Source organism: Lepidochelys kempii, chromosome 3 (genome assembly GCF_965140265.1).
Source record: "Lepidochelys kempii isolate rLepKem1 chromosome 3, rLepKem1.hap2, whole genome shotgun sequence".
Taxonomy (NCBI): domain Eukaryota; kingdom Metazoa; phylum Chordata; order Testudines; family Cheloniidae; genus Lepidochelys; species Lepidochelys kempii.
In genome coordinates, this window is record NC_133258.1 from 20,950,362 (window position 1) to 20,978,004 (window position 27,643).

At 39.4% G+C, this 27,643-nt stretch overlaps 1 protein-coding gene across 12 annotated transcripts in view; it reads left to right on the plus strand.

The window, feature by feature from the left end:
* LDAH (lipid droplet associated hydrolase) overlaps window positions 1–27,643 on the plus strand; it is a 182,148-nt gene that overhangs the window by 68,945 nt on the left and 85,560 nt on the right. For all 12 annotated transcript variants that reach the window (XM_073335905.1, XM_073335906.1, XM_073335907.1 and 9 more), the window contains one exon: window positions 6,623–6,792. In XM_073335905.1, coding sequence (XP_073192006.1) covers window positions 6,623–6,792 — 170 coding nt within the window. The remainder of the gene's footprint in view (window positions 1–6,622; window positions 6,793–27,643) is intronic.

Below are 27,643 nucleotides of genomic sequence, written 5' to 3' on the forward strand. Positions count from 1 at the left end.
GCTTAGAGAAGTTTTAGGTATGCAGAACAAAATAGACACTAATATGTATGTCTAGTTAATTTGTTTGCTGTAATTAATTTTTATTTTAAAAGCAAATCTTGTTTTTTACTGCATTTGTTGTGATCATGCATATATGATTTATTTTTAACACAAGACCTGTTGAAAAACAAATTAGGCATTAAAGAATATTATTGCAGATATGGAAAGCAAATATTTGAGAACAAAATATAGATAGTCTTTTATAAATTAAGATTTGTGTTATTTTTCTAATAAAGAAAATAATGCACATGAATCACTCCAGCAGCCTGAGAAAATGGCAATTTATTTGTGGAGGATACTTTTACAAAAAGTAATTACTCCAATAAACACTAATGAATAGTATATTTATCTTAAATGTCTCATGAACAGTTCCCTAGGGGAGGAGGGCCCAAATTAAGGTCTAAAGGTTAATCTAAAACACAGTGCTTTAAGAACTTGTTCCTAGTGTCAATGGGGTTTTTTAAAATATTTATTGAACATTCTTACATGCTTCCTCTCCCCTCCCCCCCCCCATTTTGGAGTTTGCTAATATAAATTAGCTAGGGTTCAATAATCGAATTGGGCTTGGTAAAGCATGCAGGCTTTAAGCAGTAGATCTCTGGGGGTACATTTTCCAAAAATTTACCTGTATTTCATGTGCAAAGCAAAAACTTGCAGTTCAGTTTCTGAGTGCACAGTTCCATGGCTTTTAACATTTTTATTTTGGGTTTCTCAGTGGCAAAAAAAAAAATTCCTAGATTCCAAAGCCAGAAGTGATCATCTTGTCTGACCTCCTGTATAAGAGACCACACATCTTTCCTAAAATAATTCCTTGAGCACATCTTTTAGGAAAACATGCAATCTGGATTTAAAAATTGTCAGTGATGGGGAAGCCACCATGACCCTTGGTAAATTGTAATAATTGTATGACTAAATAAGAGCAAGAGCTGTGTGGTGGGTTGATCAGAAGGGAAAGGGTTAGGGTCATTGAACGGGGCATCTAATTATGCAGTCAAACAGTGCTGATGTATTTCTCCATGTAATTCATATTTAGGGCTACTCGGGGGCTGGGGGGGGCAAAACTTAACCCCACGTACATTTCTGTTCCGTAGCCAGTCATCATCACAATCCCTGCCCTCTTAGCAACCTCGGGTTTCAAATTATCCCAACAGGAGCAAAGAAAAGGCAGGCCCAAGGTTATATTCTCCTCACGCTGGACTGGTTAATAAAGCATGGAAAGGGGAACACACCATAATATTCAAAGAGAGTGGAGTTGACATACATCCCTCTGAACTTCTAGAGAAACTGTCCCTCTCTGAAACTCAGTGGCTCTTGGAGCAACTTTAGCTCCTCCCACATTGTAACACAGCCCTCTTGTAACACAGCCCTCTATTACTTTAGTATATTTGCAAATAGATGTGAATATACTATACTTATGCTACAGGACGACCTATTTCCAAGTTCTTGTTTCCCTTCTCACAGTGATGAATTAACCCTTTTTCACCTTTCAAAAGTAGTACATTTTTTCCTCCCTGATTTGCCAGCCCTCCATCACAGCTACATTCTTCTGGATCCATACTACCATTGACCTATAGGGGTAGGCTTGTGACCATGGGAAATAGACCCTTCACCAGAGCCAGACAAAGAATATGGGAGTCACTGTTAGTTGAAACACCTTAGTGTGTTCAGAGCCAAATGTAAACTCCACCTATTTGCCCACATTGGTATCCTCCATTTCTACAGAGTCATTCTTTAAACAAAAGCCAAAGCAAAAATAAAACCAAAGCCTGCTTGATAGGAGGGAAGGAAACGAGGGAATATAGTCATCTTTGGAAAAATGGGAAGTGCTCAATGACAAAGGCCATATACATAGACTCATAACTGAATGGGTGGCTGAACTGGTCTATTATCTTAAAAATAAAGTAACTGATAGCTGACACTCTTTACTCTTCTATTTAAAAAAAATGAAACAATTACTTTTCTCACTAATGGCTGCCTCTAGCACTCCACCAGATTATCTTCCCTTTATTTCAAAGGAAAGTCTATATTGTGTCTTAGCAGACCATGACTAAAATTTGGGGGTTATGGAATTACTTTATGAAGTCTTCCACTAGGATTAAATATCCTGGGCCAGATTTCAAAGTTTGACCCTGGCAACTGCACAGAAATATTCATAGGTACCCAACTTAAGTGTTCAAAATCTTGTTGCCTAACTGTCCATGTGTGCATGAAAGTCCCTTATTTGCATGCACACTTCAGGGATTTACATGCAGAAATTAGGCATGTACAAAGGTAAGTGTACGATTTCATCCCTGAAAATCTCACCTTTGGTGTCTTTTATGAGCAACTAGTTTAAAAGAGATCCGGGATTTTGTAATGATATGTCCCTGTTAGTCTCATGGGAGTTGTTACTGTCTGCTCATATGGTTGTATTAGAATCATAGAATATCGGGGTTGGAAGGGAACTCAGGAGGTCATTTAGTCCAACCCCCTGCTCAAAGGGGGACCAATCCCCAATTTTTGCCCCAGATCCCTACATGGCCCCCTCAGGGATTGAGCTTACAACCCTGGGTTTAGCAGGCCAATGCTCAAACCACTGAGCTATCTGTCCCCTGCCCCCATCTTGAGGGTGCACAGCCTCCTGGCTGGAGATACCCATCCATCTGTTCCTTCCATTGATTTTCTTCTCATCTACTTTCACTCACATACAATACTACCCCCTTTCCCCTTCCAAAAAGGCTATTTCTCTCACACCCAGAGTCCCATTCTTCTTAGCAAGGTTAACCAGACAACTAATCTCTGAACAAACACTTGAATTTCATCTATCATTGTTTTCTGACTCTGGGTTTAATAGAGGTCAGAAAAAGTGATTCTTTAAAGCGATCACAAGCTTATTTTTCCAAAAGCACATCAGTAGATTAACATTTTGCCAAAGAAAATAAGAAATACAGTATTTCTTTTAATACATTTCAGCTAAATAAAGTCTTAAGACTACATGGCTTGGCTCAGATAGGGTGTATTCAGCATAAGGTACAACTCATGTAACTTCTGCTATCTAAAAATTCAGCTTAAATGAGCTCCATTTCAGCCGTGCAATTTATTCCACACCTGAGGTGAAGTAGCTCGTCCTTTGCTCTCTTCTCTGATGTAGAGCCATTAGAGAGGGAACTGCCAATGTGTTTGTGCAAATCTATTTGCTTATATAAAGATCCCATTTAAACATCTCCACCCAAGAAACTCATGTTGATTTTGGACAATCCCTGGACGATTTTATTCCATAAAAATAAATAAATAATCATATAAACCAGTGACACAAGCCTGCTCCCATAGATTTCTTTCCATTATAAAGGTAACGTTTGCACTGGAGAGACACTTTGAGATAACATGAGACAAGGACAATTTTATATGGGGACAAAAAAAAAAGTCAATATATATGGGGATACATGATGATGTGGGATGGTGTAGAAGTCTTGGAGTTTGGAATGTGTGGATTATTCATGATTGGCAAAGCTGCAAGTGATTTCAGCATCTGCCAGTAGGGGTTTTATGGGTCCAATCCAGTAAATCTCTTATTTATTCAAATGCTATTAACCATTGATTTGCGGCCATTCTTATTCATCTGTGAAAACAGCTGTTGAAATCAGCAGGTTTCCATACTGGCGCACATCTGCTTGTGGGATCAGGGCCATAGTTATTTTCCACGATGAAAGCAGTTTCATATTTTTCTCTTGTACTATTATGTTTAGAGATGAAAGTTACTAGAATAATCACTGCTGTTAAACAAGGGAAGAAAATCTCATAGTTTCAAACTGGATTGTTCTATAGGTCACAGTTCAATTTTCTATTGCAATTAATAGGTGTTTTACCTGAGTAAAGAGTGCAGGATCAAAGCATAATCTATAATTTATTGAAAGTTAGCATATGGATCCTACAAAACTCAAATACATGCTTATCTTCCCATGCAGTGTTTGTCATACTTGTGTCATTTGGCCTCACAATATACCAGAAAAGAAAAGAACATGCTTGCCATCTACAATTAGGCATCTAAATAAGTGGCCATCCTTTCAGTGGTTCTGAGCAGCCACAGCTCCTACTGAAATTAATAAGAGCTGTGGGTACCTTAGAAGCTTATAGGTCACTTATTTGGGTGACTAAATATGGATTTAGGTGCCTATCTTCAGGAAGACTAGCTTGAAAATGTTGGCACTATGTTTGCCCATAGTTGTTGATGTATTACACAAGAGTTTTTGGTATGTCCATTGTGTCAGGTAATGTACATACGCATGGTGAGCAACTTTCCCTGACCTGAAGTTTGTAATGTAGAAAGACACAGTATCTGAACCCCAAATGCTCAAAAACCATGACTCCTGCCCCACAGAAAATCATGAGATAAATTTATTGTTGTTATTATTTATGCATGTTTTCTATTTGCCATCTGTTTTTTTAACTTTGTGGTACATATTTTTGAGCTTTTCTCTACAATAATGAGAGTTACAGATTTATTTTTATTGTATTCTATTTTTTAAAATGAAAGCTGAGATTCCCATAAAATCACTTCTTTCTAGGTACCGGGGCTTTAAGTAAAACGTCCAATATTACAAGACTCTCAATAAAATCCAGAAAGTTAGCAACACAAGACAAATAAAGGATGGGATCAGAAACAGGCTTAGAGAGGGAAACTGATTCACCTAAGGTCCCACAGTAGGTTAGTGGAAGAGCCTGGAATAGAACTCCACTCTACTGAGTTCTAGTGAAGAGTCATGCCCTAACCATGAACCATACTGCTATTCTGAATTTGACATGTCCTCTGTGTACTTTTACTGAGATGAGTGAGGTGGCCAGCTATCTCCTGCATGAAGTTAGGCTGCCAAATAAACAAATAAAAAGTAGTAAAGACAATTTTTGCTAAAAACAGAAATTAAGATGAAAAACAATGTTTTGGCCTTAGGCCCTTATTTGAAGTTTTGGAAAACAGAACAAGCTTTTTCATTTTCCATTACCTGCAGAAAGCCTCATAGGCAAAACATTGCTTCTCATCTAATTTTCTGTCCCTCACATGTGTTTTAATAAAACCTTTTTTCTTTTTTCATTTAAAGCAACCTAATATAAATCATACCAGGACGTGACCAATAACAGTTTTACTAGGAGTATTAGTTTGGTTGAACAAAGCCCTTTCTGTGGCAAACTCTGTGGTAATTTGCTTGAGGTTTGGTGGGGGGGGGAGATATTCGGATACATTATTTTCTTTTAACAATTATCATTTTGCATTAAAAGGTCATTTTATATAAGCAACCAAAAAGGTCGTCTAGTACAGTACCAGCTCATTCCATCTAGGAAAGTGGCTACTGCATTAATGTGAAAAAATTTTAGTATTTAAAACTGCTGACTGTGATTGGCAAGAAATTTACTGTACATGGATTTAAAACTTTGATGTCAGCATTAGCAGTATTGTGGACTAGATTCTCATTTATGCTCAACCCCCTTTATATTGTGGAAAGGGCCTTTAAAGAGAGGGTATAAATGTCATTTATTCTATGTATAGTATTTGTAAATGAGAATTTGGCCCTGTCTACGTCTCTCTCTCTCTCTTTCTCTTTGGTACTTAAATATATCTGAGTGCCTCACAGTCTTTAATGTATCTATCCTCACAAAACTCCTTCATGGTAGGGAGATGCTACTGTCCCAATTTTACAGATGGGAACTGAGGCACTGAGACACTTGCCTGGGCTTACACAAAGTCTTTGGTGGAGCAGAGAATTAGCAGTGATTGGTTTCAGAGTAACAGCCGTGTTAGTCTGTATTCACAAAAAGAAAAGGAGTACTTGTGGCACCTTAGAGACTAACCAATTTATTTGAGCATGAGCTTTCGTGAGCTACAGCTCACTTCATCGGATGCAGTGATTGGTGAACTCTAAGAACTTGTGTAAATATATTTACAAGTTTATTAAAGTGGACTCAAAACAATCTGTGTATACCTCTCTCTTGGTGTGTGCGCGAGCACCTCTGTGTTTTTAAATGTGAGATTTTGGTAGGGTTATTTTGAAGGTGGAGAGTGTGATGTTGAAGAAGTGGATTTTATATTATGCACTGAAGGCCCGAAGGTTCGTGATCCTTCTGACCTTTTCTGGAAACAAGTTCCACAACTGTGGTCTGTTTGGAGAAAAAGTTCTATCTTGAGTGTGTTAGTTTTGATCCTTAGGTTTCTGGTTCCATTGTTCATGCGGTACACGGCTGTTGTGGTAGGTCATGATCACACAGGGTAAATTGTCCCTGAGGAACCTGAGTCAGTCCATAGAGGACTTTGAAGATCAGGACCAAAGCCTTGAATTTGATCTTGAATTGAATGAAAAGCCATTGAAGAGAGAGCATCGTTCTGGGGTGTTATGCTCCCAGCTCCCTGGGTTGCTGAGTCCTTCCCTTTCCTCAGTTAGACGCAACATTTCACATCCTGTGCAGGTCATAATGAAGGTCTATGTTTATCAGTGGGTGATCACTCAAAATTACAAATTATTTTCATTTCAGAGAGTTTCCTAGAGAAGTGGGGAGAGATGAGTTCGTGGAAATGCCCTTAAATAAAAGAATGTGTATTTGTTTTATTTTTCAGACACGGATATTAAAGAGCTAGAGGATGTCTTTGGACTTCACGGACAAATTGAGCACAAGTTGGACTTCCTCAGAAAGAACGTGCCAAAAGATATGAAGCTTGTGCTGATTGGTCATTCAATCGGTTGCTACATCACCCTTGAAATGATGAAGCGGGCATCGGAACTCCAGGTATGTCAGCCTTGGGGAAGGGAAGTGGTGTTGCTCAGCAGAGCATCCCCCACGCTTTGCATCTGATTAATCAACAAAGACAATAATATGATTCCACATCCTTTGTGTAGAAGCAGCATCCCCCCTACTTTCAGACCAAGTCTTATTAAAGTAAATGACATTCAGTTACTTTTCGTGAGTGTCTGACTCCAGAAAAGAAGAGAGTGATACAGAAATATATGCTCTGATTTTTCCACTGTAAAGCACCATGCGTAGCAATTTACACCCCTGCAAAAGAGGTATAGGGAACTGCTGCCAACTCAGAATAGTAGGAATTCCCTATTTGTGAGATGAGGTAGGTATTTGTGCAGGACTGATCTATCTCAAAGGATGCTATGAACGTTAATTAACTTGAGTAATCTGGTTTGGTAATTCAGTAGTAAATGTCATTATTGGCAGTGATGCCCTTTGATATGTTTACATTTTAATAATATTATGCAATATATAATTTGAATGGAAGATCACATAACATATATGCTGCTGCATGTCATGGATAAGGTGTTTTTTTTTTCATTAAGAGGGATACTACTAGCTAGTTTCAGGATCAACATGCACCTAATTAATGTGTTTTGAAAAGCCTATGGTAATATGTGTCAAAATGTTTGCATAATTTTTCAAAATTTCCTTGAATATTTACTTATTATTTAAACATCCACTACCAGTGCCATGAATTCAAATAATAACCAATAGAATAATAGCCTAGTAAAATGAGGGCCTGATTCAGTCTCAAATTGCTACTGTAATATAAATGTTTAAGAATAAGAATACTTAGGGCTTCCATAGTGCTTTCATAATGTCAGAGCAATCTGCAAACATTAAACCTCACAAAATCCTAGTAAACCAGAAAAGTAAATATTTCCATTTTACAGAAAGAGAAACAAAGGCAGAATAGTTAACTGATTTGCACAAGGTTAGAAGGAGGTAGTGATGGTACTCGGACTGAAATTCCAGAGTTCCTTGCTAATAATCCTGTGCTGAGACCACTAGATATTTGATTTCTGCATTGTGTTATTGCATGAGAACCCAAAACTCAAACTAACTAATAACAAAAATTGACATTTTTTAAGGGAAGTGTTACGGGTCAATCTGCTCTTATTGTCTGAAGATGAATAGAATGCTAAATGTAAATGAAAAAAAGCATAAACTGTGAAAAATGAATTAGAGATTTAAACATTTTTAATTATATAAAGTGTCAGTAGTAGTAGAGTTAGGACAGTCTTTCTTTTTAAATGAAATGCAAATGTACTAAAATTCTTGCTTTTCTGGCATAGACCTAGTTTAAGCAGAGAAGTTTGGATGTGTGAGAGGGGGAAGATCTCATATCTGGTGTTCACATTTTCCTTTATATCTCAACATTTTCAGTGAGCTCCTTTGTGTCTAATGTTTTCTAGATAACAAGTGACTTCAGGCAGGGACATTCCTTTGAATGTGAGTGCCTAGCACACTGTCAACTCTTAGCAATAAATCACAAGAATTAATAATAGTGAGATTCTTCACTTCCCCTCCTCCCAAATATTCACCTCTTCTTTTATATTAACTCCCTACCGGGACGGGAGCAGGAATGCAATGCTCATATATATATATCCATTCACTTCTTCATAACCATGTCCCCTCCCATTCAAGCTTTTCCCCCCCTCTAAAAGAAACAGCAATTTTTTCAAAAACTGAAACCTTAACTTAACCCAATCTAGTTCCACAGGCATAACTCATTCTGTGATTATAAACAAAGTTTTCTGAAGGAACTTGTGTAACTGTTTTTTTGTTTGTTTGTTTGTTTTGCAAGAAGGGAGTGTTCTAGAAAATATCAAGTGCAGTAATTTGTCCAAAAATATCAACTTTTCTTTGCTCTCCATATGTATGATTTTATTACTCAAATTGTTTTATCTGGTTTCCATTAACTATGAATTGTTGAGTAATTTTTGTTACACCTGGCCCGGTGGATACTGGCAGCATGATATTTGTCAATGTGTTGAAACGTAGGTATCTTTAGGACACTGAAACTGCACTGTGCAATGTGTGCTTGAAGTTAATCTATGACATGCTACATTTAAGATGCATTTAACAATAAAAAAATATTTGTGTAAGCCAGAGTGTTGTGCAACCTTTGTCCTTTTGCCAAAAATAAGTTAACTTATGTTTTATAATGTATGAAGTGTGATAATAAGAAACTTGTGTTTCCATCTCCCTTTTTATTTTTACTGGAATATTTGATTCCCACAAGATTTCAAGCACATATGTGTAGTTTAGTAGCTAGATCATTTGGTTTTATTTTTGTATAGTTCTTTTGTGATATTCCTTTATTGTATAAGTTTTTGGTTTGGTCTTAAATTCACTGCTTTTTATGAACCTTTCATTGCTCATGTTTTACTGTTCTGATCTGGAGCTTAATGTGTTGTATATATTCTAGCAGTTCACTAGTTTTTATATCCTTAGTGAATATTTAGCAGGTTTAATTTTTGGTACTTAGTTTAAAACACTGTCATAATCTAATCAAATATTGTCCTCTTTGTGAACAGTGATGGGAGAAACCTGATAGAATATGCTGGCAGGCATGAAAGGGAAGAAGTGAAATCTCAGTAGCATTGTCCTGCAGCCTCTCTTGCACTCCATGGTTGCCCCTCAGCCAGAACTCTGGAGGCTTTGAGCTGTGCTAGAGTTTGACATCAGAGCTAGGAATGGTATGGGGATATTGTCAGGGATCACCCTATCGCCACAGCTGCATCCCCTGCTGGCCTCAGTCCTCTTGTCAGAATTCCAAGTAGGAGTTTCTCTCTGTGTCCTCTGTGTGACTGCTACTGTGTCGTACGGGAGACTCTGCCAATGGTATCTCCAATGAGAAAAGGGGCAATGCAGGGGTGGGAATAACCCTCCAAATGACTGCATTTTTCCCTTTCTCCAGATGCTGAGTATCAGTATAAATGGATAGACAGTTAAATGAATGGCCTGGTTTATGGGTATGTATTTAAGAATAGTCAAAGAGTACCCAAAGCAAGGAATAGGCTTTCCTTGTTAATGGATGTACGTATAAGTCTAAACAAATAAATATTTTTTTGAATTCTGCTAATCTCTTGGCCTCAGTGATACCTTGTGGTGGTGAGTTCCACAGGTTAATTGTGCACTGAGTAAAAAGAAAAATGTGATTCCTTTTAGCAGTTTGTTCTGCTGCCTCTTTTTTTTTTATTTGGATGGCCCTATATTCTTGTATTGGGGGGGGAGAGAGAAAATGGGACAAGCTAATTTACCCTCACTGAGCCAGTCATTCCTTGGTGTTCATAGATTATAGGGCCAGAAGGAAACCACTGTGATCATTTATTCTGACCTTCTGCGTGACACAGACAATAGAACTTCTCTTTGAACTAAAACAAATGCCTTTACCATGACCCTTCTTGGTAGTCTTCTCCAGACAAAACAGACCCAGTCTTTTCTCTCGTGTGTGTGTGTGAGAGAGATGATGATGATGATGACCAGAACTGAACTCAAGTTTGAGGGCATCATTGATTGAAAACACTGTTATCCCATTCCATGTGCAAAGTACACCCCGCTCTTTATCCTGAGTGGTTACAGCTCATTTAGAATCCAGCAGCATGTCTGAGTAGTTCAAATTGTTTCTTCCAATGTATCTTCCATTACATTAGTCAACAATGAATTCACCCACCCTGGTGCAGTCCAATAACCCTGCTTTGTTGAGTCTCTCTGACGTTTCTCCAGTCTTGACTAACTTAAGTAATTTTGTGCCATATGCAAATTTTGTTGCAGTTCATCCCCTTTTTCAGATCATTAATAAAATATCAAACATAGCTAATATGGATTGTTGAGCACCTCACTGTTACCTTTTGCAATGTTGAAAATTGATCCTTTATGCCCATTCTTTGTTTTCTGTCTCTTAACTAGTTTCTAGTGCATGAGTGAACTTTGCCTCTCACCCCATTATTAGTTACTTTTCTTCACAGTCTTGGGGACTTAAAAGTCACAGAGGGAGGGATTGTATCTAAGACTTTGAAAATCCATATGCATCATTTCAACCAAATCTCCTGTGTCCATTATTTATGTATGTATTTTATTTATTTTTAGTGCATCCAGAAAAATCGAGTAGATAAGAGAGGCACAATTTTCCTTTACAAAAGTCACTCTCTGATTATTCATGATCATATTATGCTCATATAGATATTTTATCATTCCCTTTAATTTACCTGGTACTGAAAGAAGGCTTATTGGTCTACAATTCCAAGGTTGCTACTATCTTCTTTTTTCTTTTTCTAATAACGGGATATATATTACTGTCCATTCTTCCAGTTTAGAATCTGCCTTTAAGCCCAAGGAATCCAGCAGTTCTTAAAGTTCTTGAGAGCATTTAGGATTAAAATCAAACTTGGGCAACCAAAATGAATTCTTTCAAGTGAAATCTTCTGTATCCAAAGATTGGCCAGTCCAGCTGCCATGTAAGACAGAATGCCTGGTGTCACCTACATTCCCTTCAAATCTCAGTCCCTCCTCGATATATCTTTTCCTCTTGTATGTGCCTGCTCACAGCCATTTTGTGACACATTTCATTGGAAGAGGACACCTTTGCCCATGCCCCTTCTGATGAGACCTCCAGAACCTCCTTAGCCTTTGCCACTCTCTTTAGTGGTGTAGGATTTTACACTCTCTTAGGGCCAACTGTAGCAAATTGCCTGTACAACAGACTTTATTAAAAAAATATGGAGAAAATTATAGTAAAAGAAAATAAATGGTTTGCATAACAATATGTATAGATTTGCACTCATCAGCTAAGTGAAAGCATCAATTAGAAATAAAAGAAGCAGATGGGGAAAAAGGGGGAAACAGCAATTAATTTAAATTAGAATTTAATTAATTTAAATTAGAATCTATAAAGTATAGAAAATTGGGAAGCTGAAGATATCAGAGAAAAATGAATGGCTGGGAAGGCTAAGGCCAATAAAGAGGAGTTTTAGTGTATTAGAAACAACAGAAATCTTAGCAATGGTTTAGGCCTGTTTTTGGATGGAGATGGTAAAAAGATGCAGAAAAGGCAGAAATGTTCAGTAAATATTTCTGTTTTGTATTTGGAAAAGCAGAATGATGTGCTTGTATCACGTGAAGATGATGAAGTACTTTCTAGTCCATCAGTAACCAAGAAGGATGCTAAACATAATCTACTAAGGATAAATATTTTAAAATCTGAGGGCCCCAGTAACTTTCACTCAAGAATCTTAAAAAAGCTGGCTTAGGATTTCTTATCTGCTGATATTAATTTTTTAATAAATCTTGGAATAACTAGTAAATTCCAGAAGACTGGAAGAGTGCTAATGTTAAATCAATATTTAAAAAGGGGCAAGTAGGATGATCTGGGTGTGAAATCATTTCCAGGCAATACACGGTTTTATTAATAAAAAATTGGCTGTCGATTAATTGCAGTTAACTCATGTGATTAACTAAAAAAATTAATTGCGATTAAAAAATTAATCACAATCACAGTTTTAATTTCACTGCTAAACAATAGAATATCAATTGAAATTTATTGAATATTTTGGATGTTTTTCCACTTTTTTGTTTATATATTGTATTCGATGTTGTAATTGAAATCAAAGTGTATATTATTTTTTATTACAAATATTTGCACTGTAAAATGATAAAATAAATAGTATTTTTCAATTCACTCATACAAGTGTTTGATAACGATCCAAAGCAGCGCGGACCGACACCTGCTCATTTTCATTTGTATGCCCCTTCATGCTTCAGCCACCATTCCAAAGAACATGCTTCCATGCTGGTGATGCTCATTTAGAAAAAAATGTGTTAATTAAATTTGTGACTGAACTCCTTGTGGGGAGAATTCTATGTCTCCTGCTCCGTTTTACCCACATTCTGCCATATATTTCATGTCATAGCAGTCTATGATGGTGACCCAGTGCATGTTCATTTTAAGAACACTTTCACTGGAAATTTGACAAAATGCAAAGAAGATACCAATGTGAGATTTGTAAAAATAGCTACAGCACTCAACCCAAGGTTTAAGAATCTGAAGTGCCTTCCAAAATCTGAGAGGGACAGGGTGTGGAGCATGCTTTCATAAATCTTAAAAGAGCAACATTTTGATGCGGAAACTACAGAACCTGAACCACCAAAAAAAAAAATCAATCTTCTGCTGGTGGCATCTGACTCAGATAATGAAAATGAACCTGTGTCGATCCGCTCTGCTTTGGATTGTTATCGAGCAGAACCCATCATCAGCATGGATGCATGTCCTCTGGAATGGTGGATGAAGCATGGACTCTCTTTAGCGCATCTGGCACATAAATATCTTGCGACACCGGCTACAAAAGCATCATGCAAATACCTGTCCTCACTTTTTGGTGACATTGTAAATAAGAAGCGGGCAGCAATATCTCCTGTAAATGTAAACTAACTTGTTTGTCTGAGCAATTGGCTGAACATTAAGTAGGATTGAGTGGACTTGCAGGCTCTAAAATGTTGCGTAGTTTTATTTTTGAATGTAGGTTTTTTTGTACATAATTCTACATTTGTAAGTTCAACTTTCATGATAAAGAGATTGCACTATAATACTTGTATTAGGTGAATTGAAAAATATGATTTCTTTTTGTTTTTTTACAGTGCAAATAATTGTAATCAAAATATAAAGTCAGCACTGTACACTTTGTATTCTGTGTTGTAACTGAAATCAATATATTTGAAAATGTAGAAAACATCCAAAAATATTTAAATAAATGGTATTCTATTGTTTAAGAGTGCGATTAATCGTGGTTAATTTTTTTAATCGCTTGACAGCCCTATAATAAATTAGAGGATAGGAATATAATTAATGCCTGTCAACATGGTTTCATGAAAAATAGGTCTTGTCATACAAACCTGATTTCATTTTTTACAGGATTACAAGTTGGACTGATAAAGGTAATGACTTAAATGTACCATGCTTGCATTTTTGTAAGGCATTTGACTTAATACTGCATGAGATTCTGATTTTAAGATTTAGCACTCCACAGTATCACGGCACACATTAAATGAATTAAGAACTGGTTAACTGACAGTTCTCAAAAAGCAGTCGTCAGTGGGCAGAGTCATCATCAAATGAGGATTGTTGTGGGGTGTGCCTGTCCTGTAGAGTCCCCTTTTTGACCTAGTGGGGTGCTGCAGGCACTCCCTGCCTTGGTTTCCCTTCTCACAGAGCCCTTTAAGAACTCCACACAATCCAGATGGGTGTGAAACAAAAGTTCCCTGCTGGGGTTCTACTTCATTAAATCCCAAAATAACCTTGAAATAAAGTCTTCCCCACCCTTGGGCTCAGGGATCGCACAGCCCTCTTCCTTGAGGCCTGTGGTCTCTGGGAAGGGTTCTCTCCCTGGAGAGCTTGTCCTTCTCTCTGAGCACCCTCCCTGCAACTGAGCCCTGGTGGCCTTTTTTCAGGCCCAGGTGGTCATTGTTTAATACAAGTAGGAGTAGAGAGGTTACCTCTGTATTTGGCATTGGTGTAACCACTGCTGGAATACTGTGTCCAGACATGGTATCCACAATTCGAAAAGGATGTTGATAAATTGGAGCGGGTTCAGAGAAGAGCCATGAGAATAATTAATGGATTAGAAAACTTGTCTTATCGTTATAGAGTCAAGGATAGTATAACAAAGAGAAGGTTGTAGGGGGAGTTGATTACAGTCTGTAAGTACCTATACTGGGAACAAATATTTAAAAATGGGCTCTTCAGTCTAGCAAACAAAGGTGTAAGTTAATACAGTGGCTGGAAATTGAAGCTAGACAAATTTAGGCTGGAATTAAGATGTAAATTTTTAACGGTGAGAGTAATTAACTATTGGAACAATTTACTCTGGGTCATGGTGATTCTCCATTGCTGACCATTTTTAAATCAAGATTGGATGTTTTTCTAAAAGATAGGTCCTAGGAATTATTTTGGGGATGTTCTATGGCCTCTGTTACAGGGGAGGTCATACCCACAGGAGGACTGTATCCTGGGAAGCAGTGAGTCTTGAAAGAGTGTAGGGGATATGGTAGACATTAACTCAACATGAGCTCCCTCAGTTGTGCTGTGGCAAAAAGGAATAATGTGATCCCTGGATGTAAAAAAGGGGAATAATGAGTAAAAGGGAGATGATTTTAATTCTGCATATGTCACTGATGAAACAATACAGGACGACTGTGTACTGTTTGAGTATCCACATTTTAAAAAAGATGTTGAAAAACTGGAGAGGATGCAGGAAAGAGCCACAAAATTATTCCAGAGCTGCAGAAAATGCCTTGCAGTGAGAGAGCTCATGCTGTTTAATTTCTCAAAAAGAAGATTGAGAGGTGAATTGACAGACCTACTTCTGTCTCCACACACAGAACTGCTCCTTTTGTTCCTCAGTAACAGCCTGAACCTTCTTCCATTGAAGTCAGTGGCAAATTTCCCATTGACTTCAGTGGGAGCAGGATTGGGTCATAACAGAGGTAAATAAAAAGTTAGTCACAATTCCTTTGCCAAGTGATGTATTATGATACAAAATTCAATTCACTGACCCCTTGAGTTAATAATTTAGACTCAATTGTGTTGAAAGCCTGATTATGAAGTTGGGAAGTATTTTCATAATGACAGGAAAGAAAGAAGTCACCACAATATTAAATAAGGGCCTCTTATGAGAAAACAAAATTCTTTAGTATAGAATTGCTGGAAATCCAAGAGGGACTACAGGATCAAAAGAGGGAAATTTATTAACAATACGTGAACTGCTAGAATTATCCTTATGTGAGTGTCTGACCTTCGAAATAATGACAGAATGTTATCAGCAACATGGAAGGATAGGCGGAAAGAGTGTAAGGGTCATGGGGTTTTTATTTTTCTGATGAGATTATGACCTGTGAACATAAGCCAACAGGCACGTGGTGCCATCATTATAGAAAACATTTTCTGAAAGGAAACTTTAGCTTAGCCAGTGTAAGAGTTCTCTGAATGAATCATATAGTTTGAGAACCAGACAGCAGCTGAAAAGCTGCAAAAGAGGCAAAGCAAGCTCATGACTGACAGAAAACACGAACACAGGTTTTGATCCCACTTTTGAGGTTTTCACTTCGTACAAGGGGTTTGTAGTCACTGCATAGAGTCTAATTCAGTTATGGTGATCAACATTTACCATAGTCAGTTGTAATGATCACTTTCAGGAAACTTAGACTTCATTGACAGGTTTGCTTTTGATTGATGGTTACAAAGCTTCTATTGCACTCACAAAACACATTTATCTCTGCCCTTTTTACTGCCTTTTGAATGGTGTCTCTGCAGGAGTAGGCCTGTCTCAGACTTAAAGCATGGCAAAGAGTTCTGAGTAAGCATTTCCTCAAAAGAAGCATCTCTTCTTATGCTGGGGGAACATGCCGGCTGTACTGTGTAGATCTGTGCATCATGTGCTGGAACACTGACATGGGAGAAATAAATTAATAGATTTTCTTGGCTTACACAGACTTGTTATATTTGATTTATACCGAAATGAGAAGTGAGAGACTCCTAACCAAGGACCATAGCTGATAGGTAAGAAAGAGACTTGACCATAAGTGCTCAGATACTATAGTGAAAGCCATGGTCTGAAAATATAGGGCGAATAGATAAGGAGACTGTAGTTTCATATTGAATTTATGTTACTGCAATGTTAAAAAAAAATTAAGGAAATGAACAGGGGGGGAAAGAAAGCACTAAATGAAAAGGAAAAACAGAAAACAATAAGGAATAGTTTAACGTAAACCCAGTGAGAGCAGGCACAGAATTGTTTCACAGATCAAAGTAGAAATAATATTTAACAAACAGTTCAAGAGAGGGGATTGCATAAAATAGCAAATAAAATTGCAATTGGAAAAACCATAAGAAAACATAGTGTAAAGCTAGAGAAAGGAAAGGAGCATTTTTATAATCCTTCTCTCCATCATGCCAGATAAATTCAGCATATTTTAAAACTTTAATGTTGGGCTGCTATATACCCATCCCCTTCCCATTATCAGCAGCCAGTAGGAAATTGAATGAGGAAAAGGGGAGGTTACAGAAACTAACACAATTTGACACTGATTCAACAAAGCACTTGAGCAGAGACTTAGGCACATGCTTAAGAATGTTGCTGAATTGGAAACTTTGTATTATATCTGTCACTTTTCAGCAATACCCGTTATCAAGTCTGGGTAAATGACAAATCTTTGAGAATCCTTGAAAGTAGGTGCAGGTGGACTGAGCCTGTCATTACACTAAAACTTAGCGCAGTTGGTGACCAACTATCACATCTGCAGATGCTGCAAAATCTACTTTGACAAAGGTATGAGGAGTATATTCTCCCACAGACTTCAGTTTGTTTATTTTGCCCATAAGCAGCAGAGTAGGTGCTGAGAGGAACAGACATTCAACCAAGCTGCGAGATCCTAGTGCAATCCTTCATCTATCTGGAAATAGCAAGAACTAATGTTCGGTGATTTATTAAATCTGCCCAAATATAACAAATAAAATGTTAAGTTCCTTGAAGCATCTACGGAGTAAAAGCTCCTGCAAAGGTTTGTGGAGGAATTTGGGCAAATATTATGGAAGATGAGGGAAAACAACCTGCATACGAAAATCCAGGACAAACATAAAGCTATCCTATTTGGGGAAAAGGCAGAAAGCAAGAACAAGCTTTCGAGAGCTCACAGCCAGCAAAGACTTCTTAGAGAGAGACCACCTGCTGACCAAAACAGATAAATTTATGAGATCTCTCAAAGCTAAATTAAAATCCCACAAGAACTAAGAGACCTTTATAAGTGAAAGGCAAACAGCAATATGACATGGATGAGATTATCAGTACCTTCAACAGACTCCTACAGCCGGACACTTTCAATAGTACTAAATGGTAGATCTTGCAACCTTGAAGGCCTCAATCCTACTCCCTTGAACTAAAAAATGTGTCAAGGAATTTGCTGTGTTTTTTCATATTTCACAATCCGCAGTCATGCAGGGCTGGTTATGTAAGCGTCAGTGACTACAGATTCTCTCTCTGGGTGAATATGCATAGTCTGAACTCATCCAAATTACCACATTCTCTATATACTTCTCTCCATGAAAAGACTTTCTCCCTTACAAAGGAATGAAAAAATTGCAGTCAGATGACAAAAGAATGTGAAGTCAGTGAACTCCTTCAAGTACATGAAATAATTTCAGAGGACTCCAAATGTGGCAAGAGATAGACAGACCTGTTTAGAAGAGAAACGAATACATACTGATACTATATTTTACCAATGTAATATGCCTAAGGATGGAGTTAGAGAGCCAAATCTATCCCTAGTGCTTTCATTAGGGATAGGTGTGGCTCCAACTCCTGAGACTCCGAAGAATAACATCCAGAGTTGAAATTTCTGTCCTCAAAACCTGAGTCACACGATCCATTGTCAGTCAGGAAATTAAGCCTATTGAGAACAGTTCCCACCTGTTCTCTATGGAGGTGTAAGAACATTGAATAGCAGCTCACTGGTGTCCTTAATGCTCACAAATTCTATCTCTGGGTGGGGAGAGAAGACTTCATGCTGATATATAATGCAAGCACTAGTCACTAAACATAGCACAGGCAAGAGTTCACAAATAAACTGTGGCCAGTTGTATTTAACTCCCTATTATTTCAATTATGCACACTGGTATATTATCTGATTTCTTCTAAAATGGTACAGGAGGCTGTTTGCTTTAAAATTTCTAAAGAATTTAAACCAGTGCTGTTGCCTAAAGGTTTGCACTTTCTGCTGTGGCAAACTGTAGCTCAGAGAGCTTTAGAGGCACAGGTCTCCTTTCTATTTGAGTACTGCTTAAAATGCTAATTTGGAGCTTATTCTCAGTAAGTGGTGCTCTGCCATTGCAAAGAGAAATACTGTGTAGTTCCATCCACATGCTTCTGGAGGCGGGAATACACAGATTTTGGCCTGGTAAAACCCAGTTTTGTCAGCCCAACTCCCAGGCTTCCTGCTTTAAGCTGCTTCTACAGGGTTGGAGTTTCCTTCAGTCTTTGGATTTTCCACCTTTCCCTCCTTCCCATGGTGAAGGGACTGCTGGGTCATGGAATGGCTGGAGTATCCTCCACAGGGTAGCTCTAAAACCCAGCAAGAGAATGTTTCCCTGTATACCTGCACTAAGTTTGCCCAGTTCACAGTCAGGTTACTCAGACTGGGCACTAGGCAGCGGATTTGTTGTTCATGCTATCCATGCAGCTGACTGGAACTCAGTGGCTGTTTGTTGAGTGGCAGTAGTACTTACTGTGTTCTTAGGTTCAAACAGTTCTCTGTAGAGACCCTAGTAGGCATAAGTATCTACGACCTAAATCTGTTCTTGCCTGGAACTGGGTAGTTGGCTAGAAGCGGTGGAACGTAAGGGTCAGGTGACCATTGTAATAAATTTCAGTGTAGTTTGGAAATACAAACATTAAGACTAGGAGTATGTAGAACTCTTAAAGCTTCATATTAAGAAGGGATTACCTGCTTCAACTGTGCCTTTGTTGTACGCCCTCTGAGTCTTGGCTGACAAGATCTTAAACTTCTAACCCAAATCTCACTGTCCCCCTAAACATAAAGTAAAGAGTTGGGTAATATTTGGAGTTCTTCAGGCTACTTGTCAGGAGTTCCTTCCTGATGCTGTGTTCCAAAGACAGTTTTCTTAAAATTAATCTTGACTCAGAATGATTTGTTTTATTCTCCTCATTAATGTTTCAAGCTATGTTTCCATTACACATCACCAGAACACAATTGCTCTGATTATGCTGTCCAAATGGAAGCTGCAGTTCATCATGTCGTCAACACTTGAGGTGAGCAATTTACTCCTGTATTTGCCTGGTTGCGTTTAGCACCAGAACAAAAAAAAATTAGATAGAAAAGCAATGAGGATGAAGACGGCAAAATGATTGTAAATGAGTGGACAGAAAATATATATAGATATAGATATAGATATTTTTAAAAGTAAACTAGAGACTCCTCATGTTAAATCCATTCCTCTTGCAATGCTCTGAGAGAAGCAGATCAAGAACCACAACTATATGTCTTATCACCTAGCTCCTGCCCACCTCTGTTGAACACCAAGAAGGTAGTCCAGGAGAAGGTTACAATAATGTGGAATCAGGATTAAAAGGATATGGGTGTTTTAAATAAATTTTGAAATGTTAAATGACTAGTTCCTAGATATTGCTCTGGGCCTAGAGTTGAAGACAGTAACTGCTTTCTAACCTACGCTGCCAAATGTCTCTTCTTGAATGATTTTTACATTGGTGAAACAGCCATTCAACCTGTACTCTATCCTGCCAAGGTAGTGAACACCTCCTATAGTGTTGAGTGTCCTCGACTCCCAGTGAGTACTCTTAGAACCTTGCATGATCAGATCCCAAATTAGGAAAGCTTATTGCTAACAAACTGATATCTGACAGGGCGGTAATAAAAGACAATGCTTGATGTGTTATATAAAGGTGATGCTGAATGTTAGGGATAAATGTGTAAAACATTAACAGAAAGCTACAGTTGTATCCATTAGAAGATAGCTAGCATGGGAGTACAAGGTTTTGTTTTATCCCTGATTGATAACATGTTTAAGAGATAATGTGCAAGGTCAAGAGTAGTAATCTGTTCATTAATTTACATCAGGCTGCCTTTGGTAAGAAACCCTGGAAAAAACAGAAAGAGAGGTTTATTTAAAAGGACTTTGTGGGAATTGTCTTAGATTCATGGACTTTAAGGTCAGAAAGGACCATCATGATCATTTAGACTGATCTCCTATACATTGTAGGCCACAGAACCTCACCTATCCACTCCTATAATAGACTCTGGCTGAGTTACTGAAGTTCTCAAATCATGGTTTAAAGACTTCAAGTTACAGAGAATCCACCTAAACCTGCAAGTGACCCATGCCCCATACTGCAGAGGAATGCGAACCCTCCCCCCATGCTCTCTGCCAATCTCACCTGGGGGAAAATTCCTTCCCGACCCCAAATATAGTGATCAGTTAGACCCTGAGCACGTGGGCAAGACCCACCAGCCGGACACCTGGGAAAGAATTCTCTGTAGTAACTCAGAGCCCTCCCCCTCTCTTCACCCTGCCCACTTTAAATTACAACCTGTATACTTCCTGTAATCATGGCTATGGTTCATTTATTTGTGTGTAGAAGCAATGTGATAAGCAAGATATTTGTGTGTGTGTGCTTACACACAGTGTAGAAAAATAGGAAAAATACTGTTAAGAGCCTCTTAAAATCTAATTTTTGAAAACATTTATGTTTGTTGCATTGCTAAGGGAAACCTCTGATTTCAAATAAATCTCAAAAAAATAATTCTGGAATGTTACAAGACACTGAAATAACCAAACAGAAAAACAGAAAAGGAGTAAAATAGGAACTGAAAACCAGAATCTGTGATCATCCATCAAAAATCCATCTGAAACCTAATAATGAAAAATCCAGCTTAAACCAATCCTATTCATCCTATTCATAAATGATCTGGAGAAAGGGGTAAACTGTGAGGTGGCAAAGTTTGCAGATGATACTAAACTGCTCAAGGTAGTTAAAACCAAAGCAGACAGTGAAGAAGTTCAAAAAGATCTTACAAAACTAAGTAATTGGGCAACAAAATGGCAAATGAAATTTAATGTGGACAAATGTAAAGTGATGCACATTGGAACAAATAACCCCAATTATACATACAATACATACGATGGGGGCTAATTTAGCTACAACTAATCAGGAGAAAGATCTTGGACATCATGGATAGTTAAGACGGAGAATATCTTATTGTCCTTATATAAATCCATGGTACACCCACATCTTGAATACTGCATACAGATGTGGTCCTCTCATCTCAAAAAAGATATACTGGCATTAGAAAAGGTTCAGAAAAGGGCAACTAAAATTATTAGGAGTTTGGAACAGGTCCCAAATGAGGAGAGATTAAAGAGGCTAGGACTTTCGGCTTGGAAAAAGAAGAGACTAAAGTGGGGGATATGATAGAAGTATATAAAATCATGAGGGGTGTGGAGAAAATGAATAAGGAAAAGTTATTTACTTGTTCCCATAATATAAGAACTAGGGGCCACCAAATGAAATTAATGGGTAGCAGGTTTAAAATAAATAAAAGGAAGTTCTTCTTCACACAGTGTACAGTCAATCTGTGGAACTCCTTGCCTGAGGAGGTTGTGAAGGCTAGGACTATAAAAGGGTTTAAAAGAGAACTGGATAAATTCATGGAGGTTAAGTCCATTAATGGCTGTTAGCCAGGATGGGTAAGGAATGGTGTCCCTAGCCTCTGTTTGTCAGAGAGTGGAGATGGATGGCAGGAGAGAGATCATTTGATCATTACCTGTTAGGTTCACCCCCTCTGGGGCACCTGGCATTGGCCACTGTCGGTAGACAGGATACTTGGCTCGATGGACCTTTGGTTTGACCCAGTATGGCCATTCTTATGTATTGAAGGGGAAATGAAGACCTGAAAATAAAAAGAGGTCTAGAATGGCAAATGGTAAAACAGGATTTATTAAGGCCTGTAGATTTTTACAGATTTGTTCATCAAACCTTGTTGTCTTTGATCTCCAAATATTTGGATCCATATTTTAATAACTAAATCAAGTAGTTCCACAAAAAAAATGAAGGTATCCTAAATGCAGAGCACGAGGTGAGTAAATGTGACAAACAATTAGAACTTTATGGCCAAGATTTTCAAGAGTACAGCCCCCAGAATTGCAGCCAGATTTACCGCTTATGCTGGGTACTGAGCATTTTTGAGAAGTGTCACAACAGGTACTGCTGGGTGTTGAGCTCTTTTGAAAATCTGGCCCTATATCTAGTAAATGCCCAAAAATCAGTGTTGAGGCATGCTATGTATGTCTGGGAATTGTTGTTTTTCTGCATTTAATATGTTTTCACAGAAATCAGATAGCGCCAGCATTCTGCACTTTTTATATGAAATTGAAATTGATTTAAAGAGAGGGGGGAAAAGGCAATTAAGACATAATTCTCCCAGACACTGAACACACACACACACACTCTCTCTCTCTCTGTTCTCTCTCTCTCTCTCTTCATTTTAATGCTCCTGGAGCGTAGCCTCTGAGCGTAAGCGTTGTGGCCAGCGAATCCCCAGGCCAGAACCTGTGCCTAGAAGCCACACATGAAACCATGATTGCTTCTGCAGCCCTGAGTCAGCACCAAAAAGGTGGCACCGGTGCTTCATGCTCTGCCTTGAGTTCCATTTCAGACAACCCATTTACTTAAGCTGTGCACAGGGACCTGTCCAGGATCTGCTGGCCGGTAGGGATCTTTAGGATGGGCATAGTACTGTAGATAATTCTCTCAAGGTGTGGTAGGATGTTGCACTAATAGTACTGTAAGCCAGGAATCTGAGGAAAAAATATGAAGATTGTTCACATCTGCTTATTACTGAACATGCTTCATTCATTAGGAAGAAAACAAGCATGGCATAGCGAAGAACACAAAGAATTGATTCCAAGATTGAATTATATGAATTGTCAGGACACATTCAATTGTATTAATCTCTGTATTATTAAAGAAACATTTCCTCATGTTTAAAGAGTTTTCTGTGAATGTTTCTGAGGTTCTGCCACGGAGGCTGGCATGTTCCCGCTTACCAGTAGGAAGCAAGGGAAACTCGGGAACAAACTTATTCTTCATAGAAATCAGTGAGAAAAGCTCTGGACTTTGAATGTTGCATTTAGGCAAATTTTAATGTTACTGAAATTTTTCAGGCAAATGTCATTTTGTTTTAAACTAACTTGTATTTCTTTCCTTTATTGCTACCTGATTTCCAGGAATTTTGGATGACCTTTACCTCTTTCTCTTATAGATCTTAAAGCCACGGGGATAATTAGGACTCTGTAGTCTGACAGTCTGCGTAATCCAGGCCATAGAATTTCACCCAGTAATTCCTGTACGTGTTATCTATGATACTAACATGGCCCCCACAGTATCTGAGTACCTCACAGGAGTTATGTGAGTTTTCACATAACTAGGGTGACCAGATGTCCCGTTTTTAAAGGGACAGTCCCATTTGGGACTTTTTCTTATATAGACACCTATTACCCACCACCCCCTGTCCTGTTTTTTCACAGTTGCTATCTGGTAACCCTACACTTAACTCCTGTGAGGTAGGGGAATACCATTATCCCTATTAACACATGTGATCCTCAGGCACAAAAAGTACTAGGGCCCATAGAGAATCATGGGAACATACTGCAATTCACAAAGCTTTGGTTAGGCACTCAGGCTCCTATGCAATGAATGGGGAGAGAGAGACTGCAATTCACAAAAGCCAGCATGCTAGTCTGCCCCACCCCTCTCTCTGAGTTAGGTGCCTAAATCCAGGCTGCACGGAGATGCCTATCTCTGTTAACCAGAATCCCTCTTTGGAATTAGAAAAGGAGGACTTGTGGCACCTTAAAGACTTAGATGCATCCGATGAAGTGAGCTGTAGCTCACAAAAGCTTATGCTCAAATAAATTTGTTAGTCTCTAAGGTGCCACAAGTCCTCCTCTTCTTTTTGCGGATACAGACTAACACGGCTGCTACTCTGAAATCTGTCTTTGGAATTAGGCGCCCATGTTGTTTTTCAGAGGAGGAGGAGGACCATCTCCATCAGATCTTTTACCCCCGTGGTGAGGGTATTCACCTGCAATGTGGGAGTCATCTGAGGGAGCGAAGAGAGAGAGCGAGAGCACAAGTATGAGAATGTCTCTGTAGTCTGGTGATGAGAACATGCACCTAGAATGTGGGAGACCCAGGATTTACTCCCCCAGCTTCAATGACTCTTTCATTGTTTAGCCACAATGGAGCAGGTTCAACAAGATAGACTGAGGGAGATGTGCATCAGAATATCTCATGGTTCAGTGGTTAGGGCAATCACCTGAGAGGTGGCTGATCCCAGTTCAAATCCCTTCTCTTCCTCAGATGAAGGAGTGGGGATTTCCCCACTATATAAGCTTTATACAAAGTAAAACAAATGTATTTGGGGTTTGGATCCCATTGGGAACTGGGTGTCTGGGTGCTGGAGGTAGGTGACCTACTGAGCAGTTTTTGGTTAAAGCCTGCAGCTTTGGGGGCGTGGACCAGACCTGGGTCTGTGTCGCAGCAGGCTAGTGTGTCTGGCTCAACAAGGCAGGGTTCTATAGTCCCAAGCTGGCAGTGAAAACAGGCTGAGAGGTAATCTCAGCACATCAGGTGACAGTCCCAAGGGGGGTCTCTGTGACCGAACTCGTCACACACATGTTTTAGAATGCTAACCTGTCTTTATGTTTTGGATTCTGACCTCTTCTGTCCCTGAATCTTCAGCTCAGTATTCTCTAAGGGTAAGTGGGAGGAGAGAGTACTAATGTTGGACTTGAGAGAGTGAGCAGAGTAGGCAAAATCTAGTGCTGAGGATGGGTGGAGTGTTGAATTTAGGCTGTTGGGGGGAGTTTGGTCTGTGAGAGCAGTTAGGCCTACTGCACTGCAGAGACAGTAGGGGAAACACATCAAAGGAATGCTGTTTCTTGGGAAGGGGTGCAAGTTGATTACCTTTCTCTGAAATTTCTGAGACAAGGTGGATGAAATAATATCTTTTATTGGACCAGCTTCTGGTGGTGAGAGAGACAAGCTTTCCAGCCATACAGAGCTCTTTCTCATATCTGGAAAAAGTACTCCCAAGTGTCACAACTAAATGCAAGATAGAGCAGATTGTTTAGCATAAGTAGTTAGCACACATTCTAAGGGACAGTTCAAGGTAGAGCAGCCTGTTAACACCCCTGCAGTCATAGAGCAAAAGAAGGGGTGAGTGGGTTACAGATTGCTGTAATCCATAAATCCAGTGTCTCTCTTCAGTCCATGATTTTTAGAGCTTATCTACACTACAGAGTTTTGTCAACGCAAGTTAAACCGACAAACACAAACCAGTATAATTATATCATTTGTGCATGTTCACACAACACTGATTTTGTCGGCAGAGTGTCTCCACAGTTGGTGCTGTAGCTTCGACAGAGAGAGGAGTGCACTGTGGGTAGCTATCCCACGGTGCTACTCACCACCTTCTGCAGTTAGGAGTTGTGGGAAGGTGGAATGGATCACACTGCATCGTGGGTGTGGGCTCAATGTCCCATGATGCAATTTCTTCTATTCCATCATTCCGTGGGCTTCCAACTTCATTTCTGCGGCATTTTCAACAGCCCCTGTTTACTGTGCACCCTCATTGTGTTCTGCCTGGAGCATGATTAAGGACTTCAGCATCTCTGTTTGCTTCTCCATCACTTTTATCATCTGCTCCTTGTTCTTCACAGTTTGCTCCTCACTCTGCTTTCTGTCCTGCCTGTCTGTTTTAATTTTTTTCTTTAAAGTCTCTCCCCACTCTCTGCGTTCTCTTTTTTTCGGCCTCAGAGGATTGGAGCACCTCTCGGAACATGTCCTCCTTGTTCCGACTTGGTCGCTTCCTTATCTGGTAGAGGTGCTCCGCCAGCGTGTAGGGGGTTCCTCTGAAGGCCACATCTGCAGAAGCGCAATAAACAATAAACAGAAGTATGATTATTAGTTCACACATAGCATTGAATCATTATTATAAAATACACCTCTTTTTACATACGGATCATTTTCTCATTGTTCCTTGGCAAGCACACATCTCAGTGAACACCCTAAACTAGGGTGAGTTTGGAACCAGGGCCATGGCTGGACGATCAAGATGGGGCAAAGGGTCCAGGTGTTTTTTTAAGGGGGTCACTGCAGGTGACTAGGGACAATGTTGTAAATTCTGCCACAGGCAGGATTTCCACAGGCAGGGGTCATTGAAGCCAATATCTCACTACTGAGGGTAAGCAAGTGTGCATCTCCTGCATGTGTGCAGCTTCAGATCTGGTCCCTATGCTCCTCGCCTGTGTGACACTTTGGTCCCTGTGCAAGTGATTGCTGACTGGCACAAGAAAGTTTCCTACAACAGGGGAAGGAAGAAAACAGCTGTGCCAAGGAAGCTTTGGCAGAGGATTGGCAAGTACGTCCAGGAAAGTTTCCTAAAGATCTCTCTGGAGGATTCCCGTGAAATCTTGATATGCATTAACACACCGTTCCACTGCACTGTTCAGCTGCACAGGGGAATGTGAAGCGCAGGCAAACACAGCTAGTCTTGTACATTTCTAGCCCATCACCCACTTCTAAAATATACAAAGCAAAGGACAGCTCTACCTCATATAACTGAGCAGCAACAACTCAAAAAAGATCACTTACCTGGGCTCTCCTCTTCCGCATCATGCGCACCAGAGATGGAATGCTGGGACTGGCTCTAGACCTATTTAGAGTGGAAATGAGGTCCTGACTCGCTGTGCCACCAGACAAACCTGCCGTGGGCTCCACATCATCCTCCAACTCGACCTCCTCGTCCATGACTTCATCCTCTGGGGAGTCCACTGTCTGTCTGCCACCTCCAGCCCCGCAGAAGTATCCACGGGGCTCTTGGTGGTGGAGGAGGGGTCATGGCCGAGGATGGCATCCAGCTCCTTATAGAACTGGCAGGTTTTCAGCGCAGCACCAGAGTAGTGGTTTGACTCCCTTGCCTTCTGGTACACCTGCCTCATATTCTTTATCTTCGAATGGCACTGATGAATGTCCCATAAGTAGCCTTTATCCGACATACCATGAGACATCTGACCATAGATATTGAAGTTCCTACGGCTGGAATGGAGCTGGGATTGCACAGCCTCCTCTCCCCACAGTGCCAGCAGATCTAACAGCTCAGGTATGCTCCAAGCGAGGGAGCGTTTGCTGCATGGAGCCACCATGATCAGCTGGGAAGGAAGATGCGATATGAGCTCTCCATGCCA